Raw genomic sequence first — 17,656 nt, forward strand, 5'->3', positions numbered from 1 at the left:
TGTGAACCGTTAATTGTTGTGCACAGTCTTTAGATGGTTATCGACAAAATCATTCTTCATAACTTATGCAAGTTATGAAGAATTGAGGCTCTGGTACCTGTTTAAGGTGGCATGTGATCTTATCACCTCTGAAGAATTCTTAAACATACTTGTGGGGAGGGGAGGATTGTCATCTAGATAAGGCATGCATAGAGCCAATCCACTTCATGATGTTCTGAGAAAATGTGTGTAGTGAGGCCACTTTTCTTTCTTTCTTTCCTTTTATACACAATGCTACCACATTATTTTTTTTTTTTAATCTCAAAACTTCTTCCAGTCATTTGCCTGAATGTCTCATATAGATGTTTTTTATAAGGATGTGTAAGGAATAAGATAAGATTGCATGATCATAAGTGATAAGATCATATGGCCCCATTAAACAGAAACCAGGTCCTTGTTCTTCGTTGTTTTGAATGCTCTTATGTCTTTGTAACCTGTCAGACCTCATTTATGTCAAAAACCATTAATGTTATTAATGTTGTTTCAAACATTAATGTTTGAAACAACATTAATTTCTTTACTACAAATTTTGAAACAAAAATGTTTCAAAACAGTTGTTACAAGTGTTCATATTTTTTGTATGCTATCTAATATGTTTATCTTATTCCTGAAGCTCTAAGTTATTTGTAGTAAAACATGTACAAGTTTTGTTTCTTACCATAATAAATCTATGGATAAAATGGCACATATATAGTTCATATTTATTTTACTGTTGTGTTTCGGTATGCTGAAACTTCTGTTTTAAATTTTTGTTTTAAGGACTGCAGAGAGCATAAAATTTAAGGAATTTGTCATTTTGTATACCCTGGATACATAAAAAAGAAAAAATAGTAATAAGTCGACACACAAAATCAGTTTTATTCTTGTTAAAATGCTCCAAACACTGTTCAGAGATTTTAATCGGATGCATTTTTGATCTGCTGTGAGCAAACGCAGCACCCATCTTGTGCAAAGCTTTTTCATTTGCAATTCTTCATGCAAAATATATCCTACATGTTCTTTTGAAATGCCTATGTCACAGCAATTTCACGCACTTTGACTTACCGGTCATCCAGTACCATATCATGCACTTGATCAATGATTTCTGGTGTTGTTACACTTTCTGGACATCCTTCACGTGGATCATCTTCAAGGCTGGTACGGCCATGTTTAAACTCGACAGCCCATTTCTTAATTGTTGAAAATGAAGGAGAAGAGTGCCTATAAACTTTTATGAACTTCAAATGAATTTCTTTTCATGTTAAGCCTTCTTTTACAAAGAATTTTATAACTGCACAATACTCAATTATCCATTTCAAGGGATAAAATTGAAATGGATAAACTATCTGAAGCAAAAGTGCAGGCAACACTTTTGCTTCACACATCCGTATAAAACAAATTACTTGATAGAGTGACTTGCAATTTCACACTTATGCTTATGACAGATGTACCAACTTAGAAAAAAAAAAATCTTGCCCATAACGTTGCCATCTATGGTCAAGGCCGAGAACTTTTCAGACCACCCTCGTAGGAGAAAAAACATGAATGGAATGGAATAGTACTCTTATATAAGACAGTTTCTGAATTTCACAGATATCATATATTGCAGATTTCTGATATTGTATAAACTTGAACAAGAAATAATGGCAGAGGAGTGAGTCTAACCAAGAAAATCCTGTCTTCCAGATATCTACACAAATTTCACTGTGGAATACATTGAAAGGATAACAGGAATGATCTTGGATTATCCCTGTGATCACAATCCAGTAATATATACAGGGTGTTCGGGATAAATTTGACAGTTTCGTAAGGAAAAAGAAAATCTTCTTTGTATCTATTAAATTTAATGATTTGACAAAAAAACATTACAGGCAGAGTTAATTACAATACTATCAACAAGATTTACTCAAAATAACCACCATTAGCATCGATCACAGCTTCAATTCTGCTTCGGAACCTCGAACAAGCTGATGCTACAGTCTCCCTGGGAAGGGCCGCAAAAACTGTTTTAATTTTATCCATTAACTGGGCTTTTGTATTACTGGAAGTGCGATTGGTGTCTTTTTCAACTGCGCCCCATACAAAATAATCCATGGGGTTAAGGTCTGGGGAGTTTGGAGGCCAAACATTTGGACTGGTGAAGTCGTAGAAATTTTCAGACAACCATTTTTGACTTTTCCCAGAGGTGTGGCAAGGGGCCGAATCCTGCTGCCATACATACGGCCTACCATTGGCTACCCTTGTTATCCAGGGCTTGACTACAGTTAGCAACTCCACGAACAAAGCCCGAATTCCAATGCCAGGGTTCTTCAACACCTGTTCCTGCAGATTTGCGAGGAATTCTGCTGTACGAACGCAATCAGATCGTCTGCTAGGGATCTTTCTTCTTGCTACATCCTCGTAGTCACCATTGCAAGTCTCTAGTTCATGCCTGATTGTTTTTACTGTATTCAGGGAGCATTGGGCAGCAGTCGTAATATCCTTATTTTGATGGCGGGCACGAATCATCATGATACAAGTTATTCTCTTCCATGATTCAGGTGGGTTCCAGCTATCCATCCTTTCTGACATCTTGTATATGAATGAAGAAGGGTCCAAACTTTTAAATGAAGAAAAGTGTGTGTTAATACATGTAACTTACGGAAAAATATAATTAATTATAAATATGTCAAATTTATCCCGAACACCCTGTACATGAGAGATGAATCAATAACTGTAGAATCTCAAAATACTAATTAAAGAAACAAACCAAAAAAAAACCGTGAACCATGACAGATAATTAAGTAAATATTCAATAGTTTTCTTTCTAACATACAAAAAAAGGTTAGATTTTGCAATTATTCATATTAACTCTTAAACTATTAAATCACAATACCACAAACAAAAGAATGTTTATTAAGCTGCTGTTATGTCAATCAACTTTGGAACTAGCATCCTCAGAGCATTTAAAACAACATGCTGGCAATCAAATAATCATGGTAGCAGTTTATAATTGTGATTGATAAAAGAACTAACATCCTATATTGTAGCAGTAGGACTGGATTTAAGGTAATTCACAGTTGTTGGAATGGATGCAGTCTTAAAATGATCATCTTTTTGGGAAAGGAAATTAATGCAGCTGTTTTTATTTAAGGAGTGCTGTATTGCTAATGATGACTACAAAAATAGTCCTCAGGTAACTGCTGTTGTATAGTATAGTAGTTTTCTTCCAGTTAATCCTGCGTGATGTGCTGTATACTAGTCCATACTAGCTGTTATGGCAATTAGGTTTAGTATATGTATTTTTTATGTTCTTTGCAGCAGATGATGACAGATATATCCCACTGTCCATTGTAGGCCAAATGAGATGGGGATGGGGGAAATAACAACAACAACAAAAAAAAGGATATGCACCTCCATTCAGGATGCTATCATATTACTACATCATTAAGTTTAGATTATTATTAGACTTCTATGTAAAAATTTCCCCTAAATTAGTCTTATTTTTTGGTATTGCAATATTTGGCCGATTGGTAGAGCCTTCGCTACTAATGGCTCATGCAAAAAGTTAAGCAAATTTGAGCGTGGTTAGTCATTGGAAGGGGATCAGTTGTTCGATGCTGTTGGCACACTCTCTCTCGATGAGTCTTTGGTCTCCCTGGAGGTGCCAAATAATAATAATATATTTTACTCTCTTCTATGACTTTTTTATCTGTATACCTAGATCTTGGTCTTACTCTGGGTCTATTTCCTAGTTTCAAACACCTTTTTGATAATGTTTCTTCTCCTATTCCATTCAAGTGACCATACTACCTGATTAGCTGTGTTCACACATTTAATTTTTCTCTGACCTGTCATATCTTTGATCTCTAGTCTTTGATCAAGTTTTATATTTCTAACCCAAGTCTTATATCAACAAGTTAAAATCGGTTTAAATTCTGTCAATGTATACAGCTAGTTTAATGTTTTAGCTAATTTCTCTCTTATTCCATATAAGTTTATTCAGATCCAAACTGTACTACTTATGTTTACTCTGTTATCTATTTCCAATTTGGATCTTCACAAAATAATTATACCTAAATAGTTAAAATCTTTTACTTGTTCAGTAGGTTCTTCAGAATGCAGTTATTTTCTATGGTAATGTCTTTTTTTTTTTTTTTTTTTTCATGTGGATCTTGTCAAAGCTATTTAGTATCCTAAAGACTTTTGTTCTATTACTTAGGAGCATGATATCATTTGCATAAAGTAAAGAGCTGAGTTGAATATTTCCTGTTTTGATATAAGGTTCAATGTTACTTTCTTTCATAATGTAATACATATGGATTTAATTTGTTCATTAATTCAAGGATCTGAGAGGAACTATTAATTTATTTGCTGATGATGGAAAGTTGGGTAGAGCAATAGTGAATACACATAATGTCAAACTTTTGCAGGATGATTTGGATATATTGGCAAACTGGGCTAAGGAGAATGGATGTCAGTTTAATGTAGTAAAGTGTTAGGTAATGCATTTTTGGGGTGAAACAATTAGCAGCAGTATACCACATTGGGGGAACTGTACTCCAGGAAATTGACAAAGCCAGAGATTTGGGAGTGTTGGTGGATAGGGAGTTGAAGTTTAGGGGGCACATAGCAAAAGTGGCTAAATCAGCTCACTTAGTTACTGAAGAATATTGTAATGAGCAGAGACAAGCAGGTTATTGTTCCTCTTTATCGAACCTTGATAAGGCCCCATCTTGACTACTGGGTGCCAAGGTTTCTTCTTGATGGGAAGAGGTAGAGAGGATTCAGAGGTGAGTGACTTTGATGATAGCTGGTCTATGGAATGAATCTTACGAGAATAGGCTGAAGATCTGTGGATTACAGAAATTGGTTGATAGGCAGAAAAGGAGTGATATGATTGAGACATTCAAATTACTGAGGGGCTTTTACAAGATTAATTCAGAGGAAATTTTTCAGAACACGTCTGGTGGTGGGAGAACTAGTGGCCATCTCATTCACCACTCTCCAAGCAAATAATCTAGTCTCACCCCCCCCCCCCCCACTGAACACACCTTTATTCAACTTACAGTATTCGCACAGGTTTTTGTTCTGGTCTCTCTAGCCAAGTGCTGAAACATTTCCCCTGCATCTATCCTATAAAATCCTTTAATCAACTTAAATGTTTCTATCATATCTCCTCTTTTTCTCCTGTCAACCAACTTCTGCAATCTACACACCTTCGATCTATCCTCATAGGGGACATTCCACAAGTAACTCACCATCTTGGTCACTTGATTCTGAATCCTCTGCACCACTTCCTTATCTCCAAGATACTGTAATCCAGATGTGGGCATATTAAGGCCTTATTTTGAGAGTGAAATGTTCTAGCTTTTTTTCCAGTTGAAACATTTACAAACATATTTTTGGTCTTTCCAGTTTCCATTGAAACTGAGTAAGAGTATTAGAACTAGGTTTTTTAATTTGGAAAGGGGGAATGAGTAGAATAAGCTGCCAGAGTGTCTTGTGAGTGCCATGACTGTAAATGAGTTCAAAGCAAAGTATGATAAATACTGTGCGAATGCTGAATAGTTATTTAGGGCCTCCAGTCTAAGGACTCCTTGGAGTTGCCCATAATAATACTAGATGATGAATATAATGCACATATCTTACAGTTCACATTACCTCAACTATTTTTCTTTACCTCCATGAATCCTAACTACTGATTAACAACTTTCATAGATGACCATTTCTTAAACGGTGTTCTGCAGAATGAACTCTAGAGTCTGAGGGGTCTTCTGAGCATACAGACATTTATATACTAAATCAAAATCAGCTAATGCCTTTTTATTCCTGTATAGGGAGTAGGCGAGGCCATTTAGCCCTATCTAACTTTTTGAGACTGAGTGGGCAGTTCGATCTCCACTGGTACCCAATCAGAGATAGCCGGCCCAAGGCTATCACTAATTAAGCGGTACACAGTGAAGAGAGAACGGCCCAACTGTGCCGTCATCTCGTGGTCCCTAACCCTAACACAATATATTTAATGTCTGAAATAATGTGGGCTCTACAGTCGATTTTCTTGAGTTTACATACATTTATATACTATTTTCTCTTAAATTGATTCATGTATAGAACAGTTATGCTACTTTATTTTTTGTAATATTACGTATAATATGTTTTTGTGAATAAAATCATTTGCATATAATGGTTCATTATCATAATTCCTTTCTAATGATCTAAGAAAATTTTCATAGGAGTTTTATGAAAAAGAAATATTTTTATGTAAGAAGTTCAGTTTCAAAATGTTTAAGAAACAAACACGGATTATAGAATGTGTATTGCCCTGAATAATGTCCTGTTTATACTGTATAACTGTTCAAAATGCTACAGTTCTCGCACTGTTTCTATTTCTTGCTTTTTTTTTTTATTTAATTGTTTATCTGAAGGATTTTTTTATTTTTTATTTTATTTAGTACTGATCTCAGTAATGAGACTTGAGTAGTACTAGAAAAATGCTCAGGAATATGGAAAAGCATGAATGTAATAGGATAGAAGAAAAGGGGGGAGGGCAGAAACAAAACTGTAAACTGATGAAAAACATAAAAAATTGTAGTATATACATTATACATGGTCAGCCAGTAGTAATTATTATTATTATACAGACGCCTCCTATTACTTATTATTATAATAATGGAATTAATTCATAAAATATTCTTTATTCGTAGAATTTTTCTTACTGAAATAGGCACCTTCTTGGAGTCTGAAGACTTATTGTGGACCCATCTCCTTGAACCCATTAACAGGCTAAGCACTCAAAACCCATTTCACTTATTCACCACTCTCCAAGCAAATAATCTAGTCTCACCTCCCCCTACTGAACACACCTTTATTCAACTTACAGTATTCACGCAGGTTTTTGTTCTGGTCTCTCTAGCCAAGTGCTGAAACATTTCCCCTGCGTCTATCCTGTAAAATCCTTTAATCAACTTAAGTGTTTCTATCATATCTCCTCTTTTTCTCCTGTCAACCAACTTCTGCAAACCACACACCTTCGATCTATCCTCATAGGGGATATTCCACAAGTAACTCACCATCTTGGTCACTTGATTCTGAATCCTCCCCACCACTTCCTTATCTCCAAGATACCCAGGGTTCCAGACATGAGCACTGTAATCCAGATGTGGGCATATCAAGGCTTTATTATGAGAGTGAAATGTTCTAGCTTTTTTCCAGTTGAAACATTTACAAACAGATTTTTGGTCTTCCAGTTTTCCTTGCCTAGGAAAAGACTAATTCCATATTCAGACTATTTATCTCTTGAAACCTTTATCCACACATTAGAACTTGCTATCAAATATGAGAAAGAAAAAATTTATCGATTTTTTTTTTAAAAACATTTAATACTAACATGATTGATCATCACATAAATACAAAAGTATATCATAAACACACAAATATCATATTACATTTACTTCTCATCTTCTCAGCCTTATTGCATGCAGACATCAGTCACATGAACATGTTTTATTATTGCTTACAAATACTAATCATTGATTACTACACTAAACCAAGAAATAAGCACCTGAAAGATATCTTCTGCACAGTAACATCCTCCCCAGCTTATAGACTGTGCTCAGTCCAAAATCCCCCCCCCCCCCCCCACACACACAAAAAAGCCTGTATAGCTTTAAATTTTACATATATTCATAACATCTGCAAAGTCATCAGTGTGTCTTTAAATATTTTTATTAAAAAATTGTCTTCACTACCAAATAAACTACAAAACTTATTAAAACATAAAACTACAATAATATCACCCAATATATTATGATATCTTAATACTGTTTATCACTTCAACTGTCAACCTGGATGCAGTATCATCTACATTGGATCCATTATGTTTAATTGAACATTACTGTGATTACAATATCCCTATATTTGCATCATCAAACCACCAGGACAAAACACAAAAAGAAATCAACAAAAATCCAACTATTGAAATATTATCATCTGCCATACAATTAAAACCAAAGTTCACCATCATCGATTTTCAAGAAAATGAAAGCAAATTATGTACCTCGGTCTTTAACCAAGAAAGAAAACCAGTATACGAATCATCACACACACGACCCCTACATAATCTCGCCCTCATCGCAATTTAATAACATTGATTATTCCTTTTTTATTCTCAAACTAAAACTCATAACCAGCTGGTAACCATCCATTTTCAGCTTGCAGTTTTCATGGACTTATGATAATTTGATTTGAAATGACTAGCACATGATCTTTACTGCTGGCTGACCACATGTTGTATAAGTTTGTTTCTTGTCATTTTAGCTGTTTGTTCTTTTTATGTGGCTCTCACTCATTAAAGGTTTATTTGTAAACATATAGTATATTCGTACTGTAGGTGAGAGTAGGATTGTTTTCTTTTGTATTTTTATTGATTTTTATGAATTTTTTATGTATTTTTTACATCCATCCATACACAGAAATACTGCATTTTCAACGAAGGCCTTGGCCTCCGTTGTTTGTTCTTTTTATGTGGCTCTCACTCATTAAAGGTTTATTTGTAAACATATAGTATATTCGTACTGTAGGTGAGAGTAGGCTTGTGTTCTTTTGTATTTTTATTGATTTTTATGAATTTTTTATGTATTTTTTACATCCATCCATACACAGAAATACTGCATTTTCAACGAAGGCCTTGGCCTCATTACCAAGTTTAGTACCAAGGAAATTAAAATAAAATAAATCTTCAAGTAAACAATCTAAAAAAAATTCATAACAAACATGGTGTGATCATCTTTCTGTTCAATAATATTCGGGTATATTTTTCAGTCAGTATTCTTTCAAGTAACAAAATTTAATCAGTAATGTTGAACATTTAATTTGTAGCCATATGAGTAGGACAAGGGGTCACTCCTTGTCTAGATAGTTTAACATGTTTCTCTTACTGTCATATTAAAGTATTACTAACAACATTTTGACTAAAAATAATTTATTTCAGTTATTAATTGCTTAACGTTTTATTTCAGCTTGTTAATAGGGAGATGTTTTGGGTAGTTACAGAAGTCTGCTCAGAACACAATCTTTTAAGAAGAATGAAAGTAGTGAAACAGTTTATAAAAGTGGCACGTGAGTAATTTAATCTTCATAACATAATATGATGAATTCTTAAACGATGAAGTGTTATTAATATATCATCATCATCAAATTCCTGACATGTACCTCATGAGGTGTACAGCATGTGATAGTACTACATGAAAAATTTACATAATTACTAACTTCCTATCTACAATTTTCCTCCAAATCAGTCTGTTACTTGTCAAGACTCCAACATTACCAGATCTTATATTTCTGTCGTCTAAGGCACTTTGTACCGTATCAATCCACCTATATCTTGGTCTTCCTCTGGGTCATTTTCCTGCCAACTTGGCAGAGAACACTTGTTTTGCTAATCTTTCCTTGCCCATTCTGTTTAAGTGACCACACCACCTGAGATTAGCTCTGCTAACGCATTCCTGGATACTGACAATGCCAAGTTCTTTCCTAATATCCTCATTTTTAATATGATATTGCCATTGGTGCCATCTGTTCATGCCCCTTTCTCAGGACTCTCATATATGCGGTCTCTAGTCTTTGGTCAAGAGTTTTACTTCTAACCCAACTCTCAGATCCATAAGTTAAAACTGGTTTGAACACTGTCTTGTATACAGCTAATTTAGTGTTCTGACTAATTTCTCTCTTATTCCATATGAATTTATTCAATCGACTTCCTACCATACCAGCTTTGCTGATTCTGTTGTCTATTTCTATATTGAATTTACCACTTCACTAAAAATCATGCCTAAGTAGCTGAAATGTTTTACTTGTTCCACAGTTTGCTCCGTTCACAACACAGTTGACATTTTCAACAATTCTACCTATTTTCATTGTCTTTGTCATTTTAATGCTGACCTTCATACCATATCTATTACAACAGTTATTCAATTTAGTCACGGAATCTTGCAAACTTGTAGCGGATTTATTCAGAAGTATAACATCGTCTGCATAAAGCAAAGAGCTGACATTAACATCTCCAATTTTGATATCATGTTTAATACCACTTTCCTTCATAATGTGATCCATATAGATAATGAATAACAGAGGGGATAATGTACATCCTTGTCTCACACCAGATTTAACATTAAACCATCTTCCTGTACTTCCTTCAATTCTAACTGCTGACTTACAACTGAAATAAAGACTAAGTATTGCTTGATATAATGCCCTATTGACACCATATAACTGCAGCGTATTGAATAGCTTCTCTCTTGGCACCTTGTCATATGTCTTTTCCAAATCGACAAAACTTAAATACAGATCTTTGTTATATTCCCATGCTTTCTCGACTATTTGTCGTAAAGTGAAGATCTGATCCTGACAGCCTCTATTTGGCCTGAATCCAGCTTGTTCTTCACCAAGCTTTTCTTCCACAATTCTTCTCAACTGTTTCTCAAGTATACTTGTGTAGATCTTGCCAGGAACACTCAGTAGGGAAATACCTCTGTAATTCTCACTTTTAGTTTTATTTCCCCTTTTTATATATGGGCACTATTAGAGCTCTACTCCAATCATCGGGAATTCGTTCCTCTGTCCAGGCTTTCTGAACTATGCAGTGCAGCCACTGTAAGACTTTTATACCACCATACTTCAGCATTTCTGGTCAAATATCATCTACTCCTGCTGCCTTTCCACATTTCAAGCCTTTGGCTTTTTCTACTTCAAGTATGGATATGTATTTCTGACTGTATGCCTGTTGAGTGTTTTTTACCACTGTACTATCACTGCTTGTTTCATTTAGCAATTTTTCAAAGTAATTACTCCATACTTCAAGGGTATCTTTTTCTCCTGTTTTCATGTCACCTTTATCATCTCTAACTCCTTTTACAGCACTCTTTCCTCCATTTCTAAGCTTCTTGAACAACCTCCTGAATATCTTACCACCTTCTTGATATTTATTTTCTATTTTCTTGCCAAAGTCCTCCCATGACTTTTGTTTAGCTAGTTTTATACAGTGTTTCGCTTTCTTACATTTGTCTCTGTATTCTCTAAGAGTAAAAGCTGACTTATTTGCCAGGAACTTTTGATATGATTTCTTCTTTTCCTTCACTGCCTCTTTAACTTCCTGGGTCCACCATGGAGTCCTGATTTTTTATCCTTGCAGACACCCTCACCACATGGCTCTCTGGCTGAATCAGTCAGGATTTTCTTCAAGGCCTGCCACTGAATCTCCAAGGTTTGGTTCCTGTTCTCAAACTCTCTCGTTTTTCTTCAATAATCTTTGTATATGTTAGCCTACAGTTCACATCTGAGAGCTGCTCAACTTTTATTCGCTTTAAAACTTTCTTACATGTTATTCTTTTCAATATGAAATTCAATTTTATCCTGCTCAAGACTAAATAGTGATCACTTCCAATTTCAAATCCTCTGTACACCTGGTGTCCTGCACCAGGGAGAAAACATCACTATCAACAATAACATAGTCAATGAGAATTTTCTTATTCCTTGCCTCTTCTCTCCATGTGAATTTGTGCACATTTTTATGTTGGAATAAGGTGTTAGTAATAACCAGTCCATGTCCTGAGCAGAAATCCAACAGGTATTTGCCATTATTATTAGCTTTGCTCTTTTCTCCAAAATTTTCCCAAAATATTTTTGTATGTCTGACAATCATTTCCTACTCTGCTATTTAGATCCCCAACAATGACCAACTTTTCCTTTTTCATTGTATCAGTGGCTTTTTCTAAAGCATTAAAAAAATTCCTCCACTTCTACCTTAGCAGAACCTTCTGTGGGACCATAGGCACAAATAAGTCTCATTGTTCAGTTCCCCATTCTGATATTTGCCCACCTCACTCTACTTGAGACTGCTTGCCATTCAAAAAGATTAGCCTCGTATTTATGTTGAATACTATTGCTACTCCTTCTTTTCCTTGATTGTCATTGCCTGAATATAACATTTTGTATTTATTGCTCAGAAAGATTTCACCAGTTTTTGTCTTTTTTGTTTCAGTCACCCGTATTATGTCGATCTGGTACTTAACTAATTCTTCAGCTAGCTCCATTTCTTTGCCATTCAGGCTTCTTATGTTGATAGTACCGATCTTTAACTCTGCTGATGTTGAGTTGGGGTGTGTTTTCAGATTTGTTCCAGTAGCTGACTTTTAGCTGTTCGCCCTGGTTCCCTGGCGACAACAATGGGGGGGCCTTGTTTAACTGTCTGACGCCCCAGCTGGCATGAAATTTTGTCATGTTGTACCATCATTCTATATTTTGGTTTAAGCCAATAAGAATACAATTTGGTTGGCTAAATCCCCAATTGCCAGCCCATCCTTGTTCATTCAGTATCCAGGTAGATATCCAACAGGGTGCACCACGAGAAGGTGTGGATTGGACATTAGGTCAGAAGCCCTGGTCGGTTCTCCGCATTCCTTTAAAGGCTATGTGGAGGTCTCCTCTCATATAATAAATTTAGTTTAATCTTTTATCCAAGTGTGTGCAAACAAAGTTTGCACCTGAAAGTATCTCCAGGACTGAGGTAAGGTGGTACAACACCCTCCTTGCAAAGGTGGGGCAAGCTACCAACAGTCCTATCTCAGTATCTCCCATAATGCAAAACACATCTCCTTGCGGATATGTCTAATGTTATGCATTAAGGGAAGGGCCACAACCCAGACTAGTTTTGACCTTTATTGAGGTTTCTTCAGTGGGAGCCAGGCCCGAGTGGAGATACCAGGCAGAAGCATTAGCAGGTCATCTCTACCTATAGGAGTTGCCAAATGGTGTGCCACCCTTTTTTAATAAATTACTCTGGATTTAGAGAAAGATGTTGAAAGTTTAATTTTCACTTGGTTAGAGTATAATAAATTTAGTTTAATCCTTTATCCAAGTGTGAGCAAACAAAGTTTGCACCTGAAAGTATCTTCAGGACTGGGGTAAGGTGGTACAACACCAGGGCACTCCTTGCACCACCTTGGTGTTGTACCACCTTACCCCAGTCCTGAAGATACTTTCAGGTGCAAACTTTGTTTGCTCACACTTGGATAAAGGATTAAACTAAATTTATTATACTCTAACCAAGTGAAAAATAAACTTTCGAAATCAAGGTCTCCTCTCAGTTATACAGCTTTGACCCTTAAGCACCCCACTTAAGTTATTAATATATACTAATACATAATAGCTGTTTGATAATTTGAAATTATTGATAGTAACAAGGACTCAAACATGAAAAATATTTTTCCTTAATAGATAGATAGATAGCATTTTGGTTTCAAAGGAAGTGGCAATTTTTTAAGTAGTAAAAAAAAAAAAGCACCTAATCATATATGCACTTGGAAAAATTACTTAATAGTAGCTGATGTTAAAAGTGTTACATTAGTAATTGTGTTTCTTTTCCTTTGCTTGATAAAATAGGGGATTGCACCAGTTAAATAGCTCAGAAATTATATTCTGCTAAAAACAAAATATCACTTGTTATTTGTCTGGCTGATAAGCATTCGAATAATGCTGATAACAGCATGTCTGAAAAACAGCATTTTTCAGACATGCTGTTTATGAATTTAGGTTATATATTGAATAAAAGTTTTTTAAATAAAAAAAAAGTTAAAGTTTAAAACTAAGCAGCAGTTTAGCTGAAAGTCATTTGAAATTATTTAATGTATTTGAAGTTTAATGAGAAACTAGTTAGCAGAATAGATAAGAAAGACACTCTTCATGCTAGTAACCTCCTCCTTTCCTTCAATCTCATTTGAAGACATTTTCTCAAGTGGGGGGGAGCATTGTCCAGCTTTTACATTATCTTTGAAACTTAATTTTTAAGATACAAACAGTGTTTTATCTTAAAAATTAAGATAAAACACTTCGCTTATTCGAATTAGTAATTCTATTTATTTTTTCTGCCCTCATCTTTGAGTGTTGTAATCTTTAAGAAAGGCAGAGTCGGGGAGACTATTCCAAAGGACAGAAATAGTTGAATTGAAAGTGGAGGCAGTGAAATTGGTTCATTGAGTTTCGAGATAGCCTGTGAAAGAGTGTTGGTTAGCAGTAGCTCTTCTTTTGATGATTTCGGAGGAATAATAGGAGCCAAATAAACAGAGCACTGTCCATAAAAGTATCTGTAGAAGAGGCACAAGGCAGAAACTGAACGTCTGTGAGAAACGGATTGAAATGGGTTTGTGAGAGAGGGATCATTAATTAGCTGGATTGTCCTCTTCTGAATAGAATCGAGCAATCTTAGAGAGGATTTTGGTGCACCACCTCAAATATGGGAACAATACTCTATGGCTGGGCAGATTTGGATTTTGTATAGAGTTAGCAGCTGTGAAGATTTGAAATAGTGCCTTGTGCAAAAAAGAACAGGTTTTTTGGTGGCTGCAGAGGCTATAGTTGAAATCTGGTTGTGTCAGGAAAGATCAGCAGAGGTGTAGGTTAGTCCAAGAAGGGAAATCGATTGTGCTTGGATATCTGGGTATTGTTGAAGGTAAGGGGGAGGGAAGCGAGCTTTTTCTTTCAAGATCTGACAGTACTGAGCTTTGGTGGCATTGAAGTCTACAAGTTTGTCTTTGTCCCACTGAGATATTGCTAGGAGATCAGAGTTCAGGCCACTGATTATGGTGAATCTTGAGGATTCTAATACTTGAGCACTATAAGGTTTGTTGAATGAAAAGGAGGAATGGAATAAACTGTCATCAGCAAAGCTATGGATAGGATTGAAAGTCTGTAAGAGCAGGTCATTTATATACAAGAGGAAGAGAGTGGATGAAAGAACAGAACCCTGCAGTATTCCTGCATGGGGAAATCTGAGAAGAGTAAACTGTCCACCATGACATGTAGTGAGTGACCAGTGAGTAAGTTGGCAATCCAGTTGCAGAAGGAAGAGGGCAGACAATGGGATGGCAGTTTAAGTAGGCCCCTGTGCCAAACTCAATCAGATGTCTTTGAAATTTTGAGAGCAACTCCAAATTTCTCCATGGCCTGAGTCCAGAGGTAGGTGGTGAAAGTAAGATCAGCTGCAGATTGCAAGTGGCAGAATCCATGCTGCTGGTCACTGCTTATTTGGTATGTCATGGTGGTTCAAGAGTTGATTGTTGATCACTTTCTCCATAATTTTAGAGAGAATAGAAGTGTCAGCAATTGGACGGTAGTTTGTTGGTTGACTTTTATCAGCTTTCTTTGAGATGGGCTGGATGCGGACTTGTTGTAGGATAGATGCCAGTTGAATAAGATTGCAGAGATGATACAGGGTAGGTGTTAGTTCTAGGGCACAATTTTATTATACAGTAGGTGGGATACCATCAGGACCAGATGCCTTGTTTGTGTTCAGGTTAATAATTTTCTTGAGATTTCTTTTGGGAACACTTTGGGAGATATGAAGGGAGCCATTCTTAGTGGAGTGGAGACAACTTTGCCCAGGTCATCAATTCAGGAATTGGAAGAGAAAAGTAATGCTAGTAAGTTGGCCTTTTCTTTAGTTGAGATAACTACAGTACCATCGGGATGTGAGAGTGGTGGAAACCTAGGTGGGCAGAAGTTGCATACAATTGCCTTGGCAAGGGACCCAAAGGAGCAACTGCCATTTGGGAAGGAGGCAAGTTGGCAGCATGTGGCTCTTTCAAAGTGTGACTTGGACTTGGTGATGATTCTTTTGCAACTGTTGAGAGCTGTAGTATAGGCACAGTGAGCAGCTAGAGTTTTGATCTTGAGCCATTCGTGGTATGCAGAGATTTTTTTTCTTTTACAACATTGGCACACTTTTTTTGAGAACCAAGACTTGGATAGTTACCGAGAATTTGGTGAGGAATAAGGAATGAAAACCTTCATTCCTTATTCTTCAATTGTTATCACACTGATAACAATTGAAGCATATAATGTACATACACATTATATGCTTCAATTGTTATCATTGTGAACATTGAGGCTACTTGCTTATCTCAAACCTCTTATTTCAGGAAAATGGATCAGACCATCATATGGCATTTTTGGAAAACCTATTTGCTCTTCATGTGCAGTTAAGTATTCTACAACATGTTGCCAGCTATACTTTTTCACAAGAGTATAGTTGCTGGCCTGGTTGTAGCACCTTCTTCTCTGACCAGAAGGGTGCAGGTTTGAATACCACTGTGCACACGGATGTTTGTGATTGTCTTCAGGTGAGAGATGAGTGTTATGGAGTCACTGTGAGACCAATATCCTGCTTATTTTGGAGGTCTTGAAGAGTTTGATGAAGTTGCTTGTTTGGTCTTTAGAGCATGTTTTCCAGACTATAAATTAAAAATGCCAAAAAAGCATGAAAAAATCATTAGTCTTCCCATGGTACTAATGTACTATAGGTTTTTACAACCTTTCATAGGCAGGATACACATAAAGTTTGAAGAGAATAACATGAAAACAGGCAGCAGGCAGCACTGACCTGACTTGAACCCAATAGGACAACTGTTAGATGAAACTCAAGTGGTTCTCTTCATATTTTTTTTTTATAATTCATTTTTTTCATACTAAATATCCTCTACCAGGACCTATACTACATTGTCTGTCCACAAAAGTTGATGTTCATAATAAGCAATAAATATCTGCATTTCTACACTTAAATTATTGGTGTACTTAATTATTAAAAGAATTGATACAAAATATTCATTATTTTGTAAAAAGCAGTTAAATATAAAGTTTTTCAAAAGTTATCAAATGCTTTGAAAAATAAACATGTAGTATAAGTTTCTCTGGCATTTCTATACTTAAAGACAAGATTCTGTGTAGGAACCCATATCTTTGTCTTTTTATTAGGGTTTCACCTGGCAGTTATTTCAAACTTTGTTCTCATTGTTAATCAGAAAGAAACCAAACCTCCACCGTGGTTTGCATTTTACATAAGAAACAAGATTCAATGTACCTTAATGTACCTGAAGGGCTTCGACTTGGCATTGAAGCATTAACAAATGTCATTGGTATTTGTTAATGTTTTTGATACAAGCTATCTGTTGCAAGCCTGAGGCCTTTTAAGCTGTTTGTTAATATTAAAAGAAATTAAATATTTACAAATTATGCATGTACATGATGATTAAATTAGTATAAATTTCTTAATTAGGTCAGTGTAAAGAGTGCAAAAATTTCAACTCTATGTTTGCCATATTGAGTGGATTGGGACATGGTGCCGTTTCTCGTCTGAAGGTAACATGGGAAAAATTACCAACCAAGTATCTCAAATTATTTGAGGTAACTTTATAATTTGAATTTAGTTATGATAAAATGCCAGATTTATTTATTTTGATTCTTTGTTGAAACACATTCTTTAACCATAGTAGTTGTAGTGAAAACATCTGTAGTTATATAGGATATATCTAGGTTTTTATGGAATGAAGAGCATGGTTATCAGATTTTTTTCAGAAAGTAAGATATAGTAAGCCCTGTTGATCTCCTCACATGGATAGGTTTGATGACTGAGATAATCTCATAATGAGGTTAGCTGCCATGAAAGTGCTCAACTACTCTTACACCTGTGATGTAAGCGTGATCATGAAGTGGCCAAACTCATAATTTACCTCTGTTACACACACACACACACACACACACACACACACACACACACACACACACACACACACACACACACACACATGTATATATTAATACTGTGGAA

At 35.7% G+C, this 17,656-nt stretch overlaps 1 protein-coding gene across 1 annotated transcript in view; it reads left to right on the forward strand.

Annotated features, from left to right (window-relative positions):
• Positions 1-17,656, forward strand: part of LOC150095887 (rap guanine nucleotide exchange factor 2-like) — a 455,329-nt gene that overhangs the window by 312,355 nt on the left and 125,318 nt on the right. Inside the window, exons 19-20 of the mRNA XM_090409556.1 lie at positions 9,018-9,117; positions 17,105-17,232. Of these exons, the coding sequence (XP_090265682.1) occupies positions 9,018-9,117; positions 17,105-17,232 (228 nt within the window). The remainder of the gene's footprint in view (positions 1-9,017; positions 9,118-17,104; positions 17,233-17,656) is intronic.

Source organism: Typopeltis vanoorti, chromosome 19 (assembly GCF_054136105.1).
Source record: "Typopeltis vanoorti isolate ZY-2024b chromosome 19, IOZ_Tvanoo_1.0, whole genome shotgun sequence".
Taxonomy (NCBI): domain Eukaryota; kingdom Metazoa; phylum Arthropoda; class Arachnida; order Uropygi; family Thelyphonidae; genus Typopeltis; species Typopeltis vanoorti.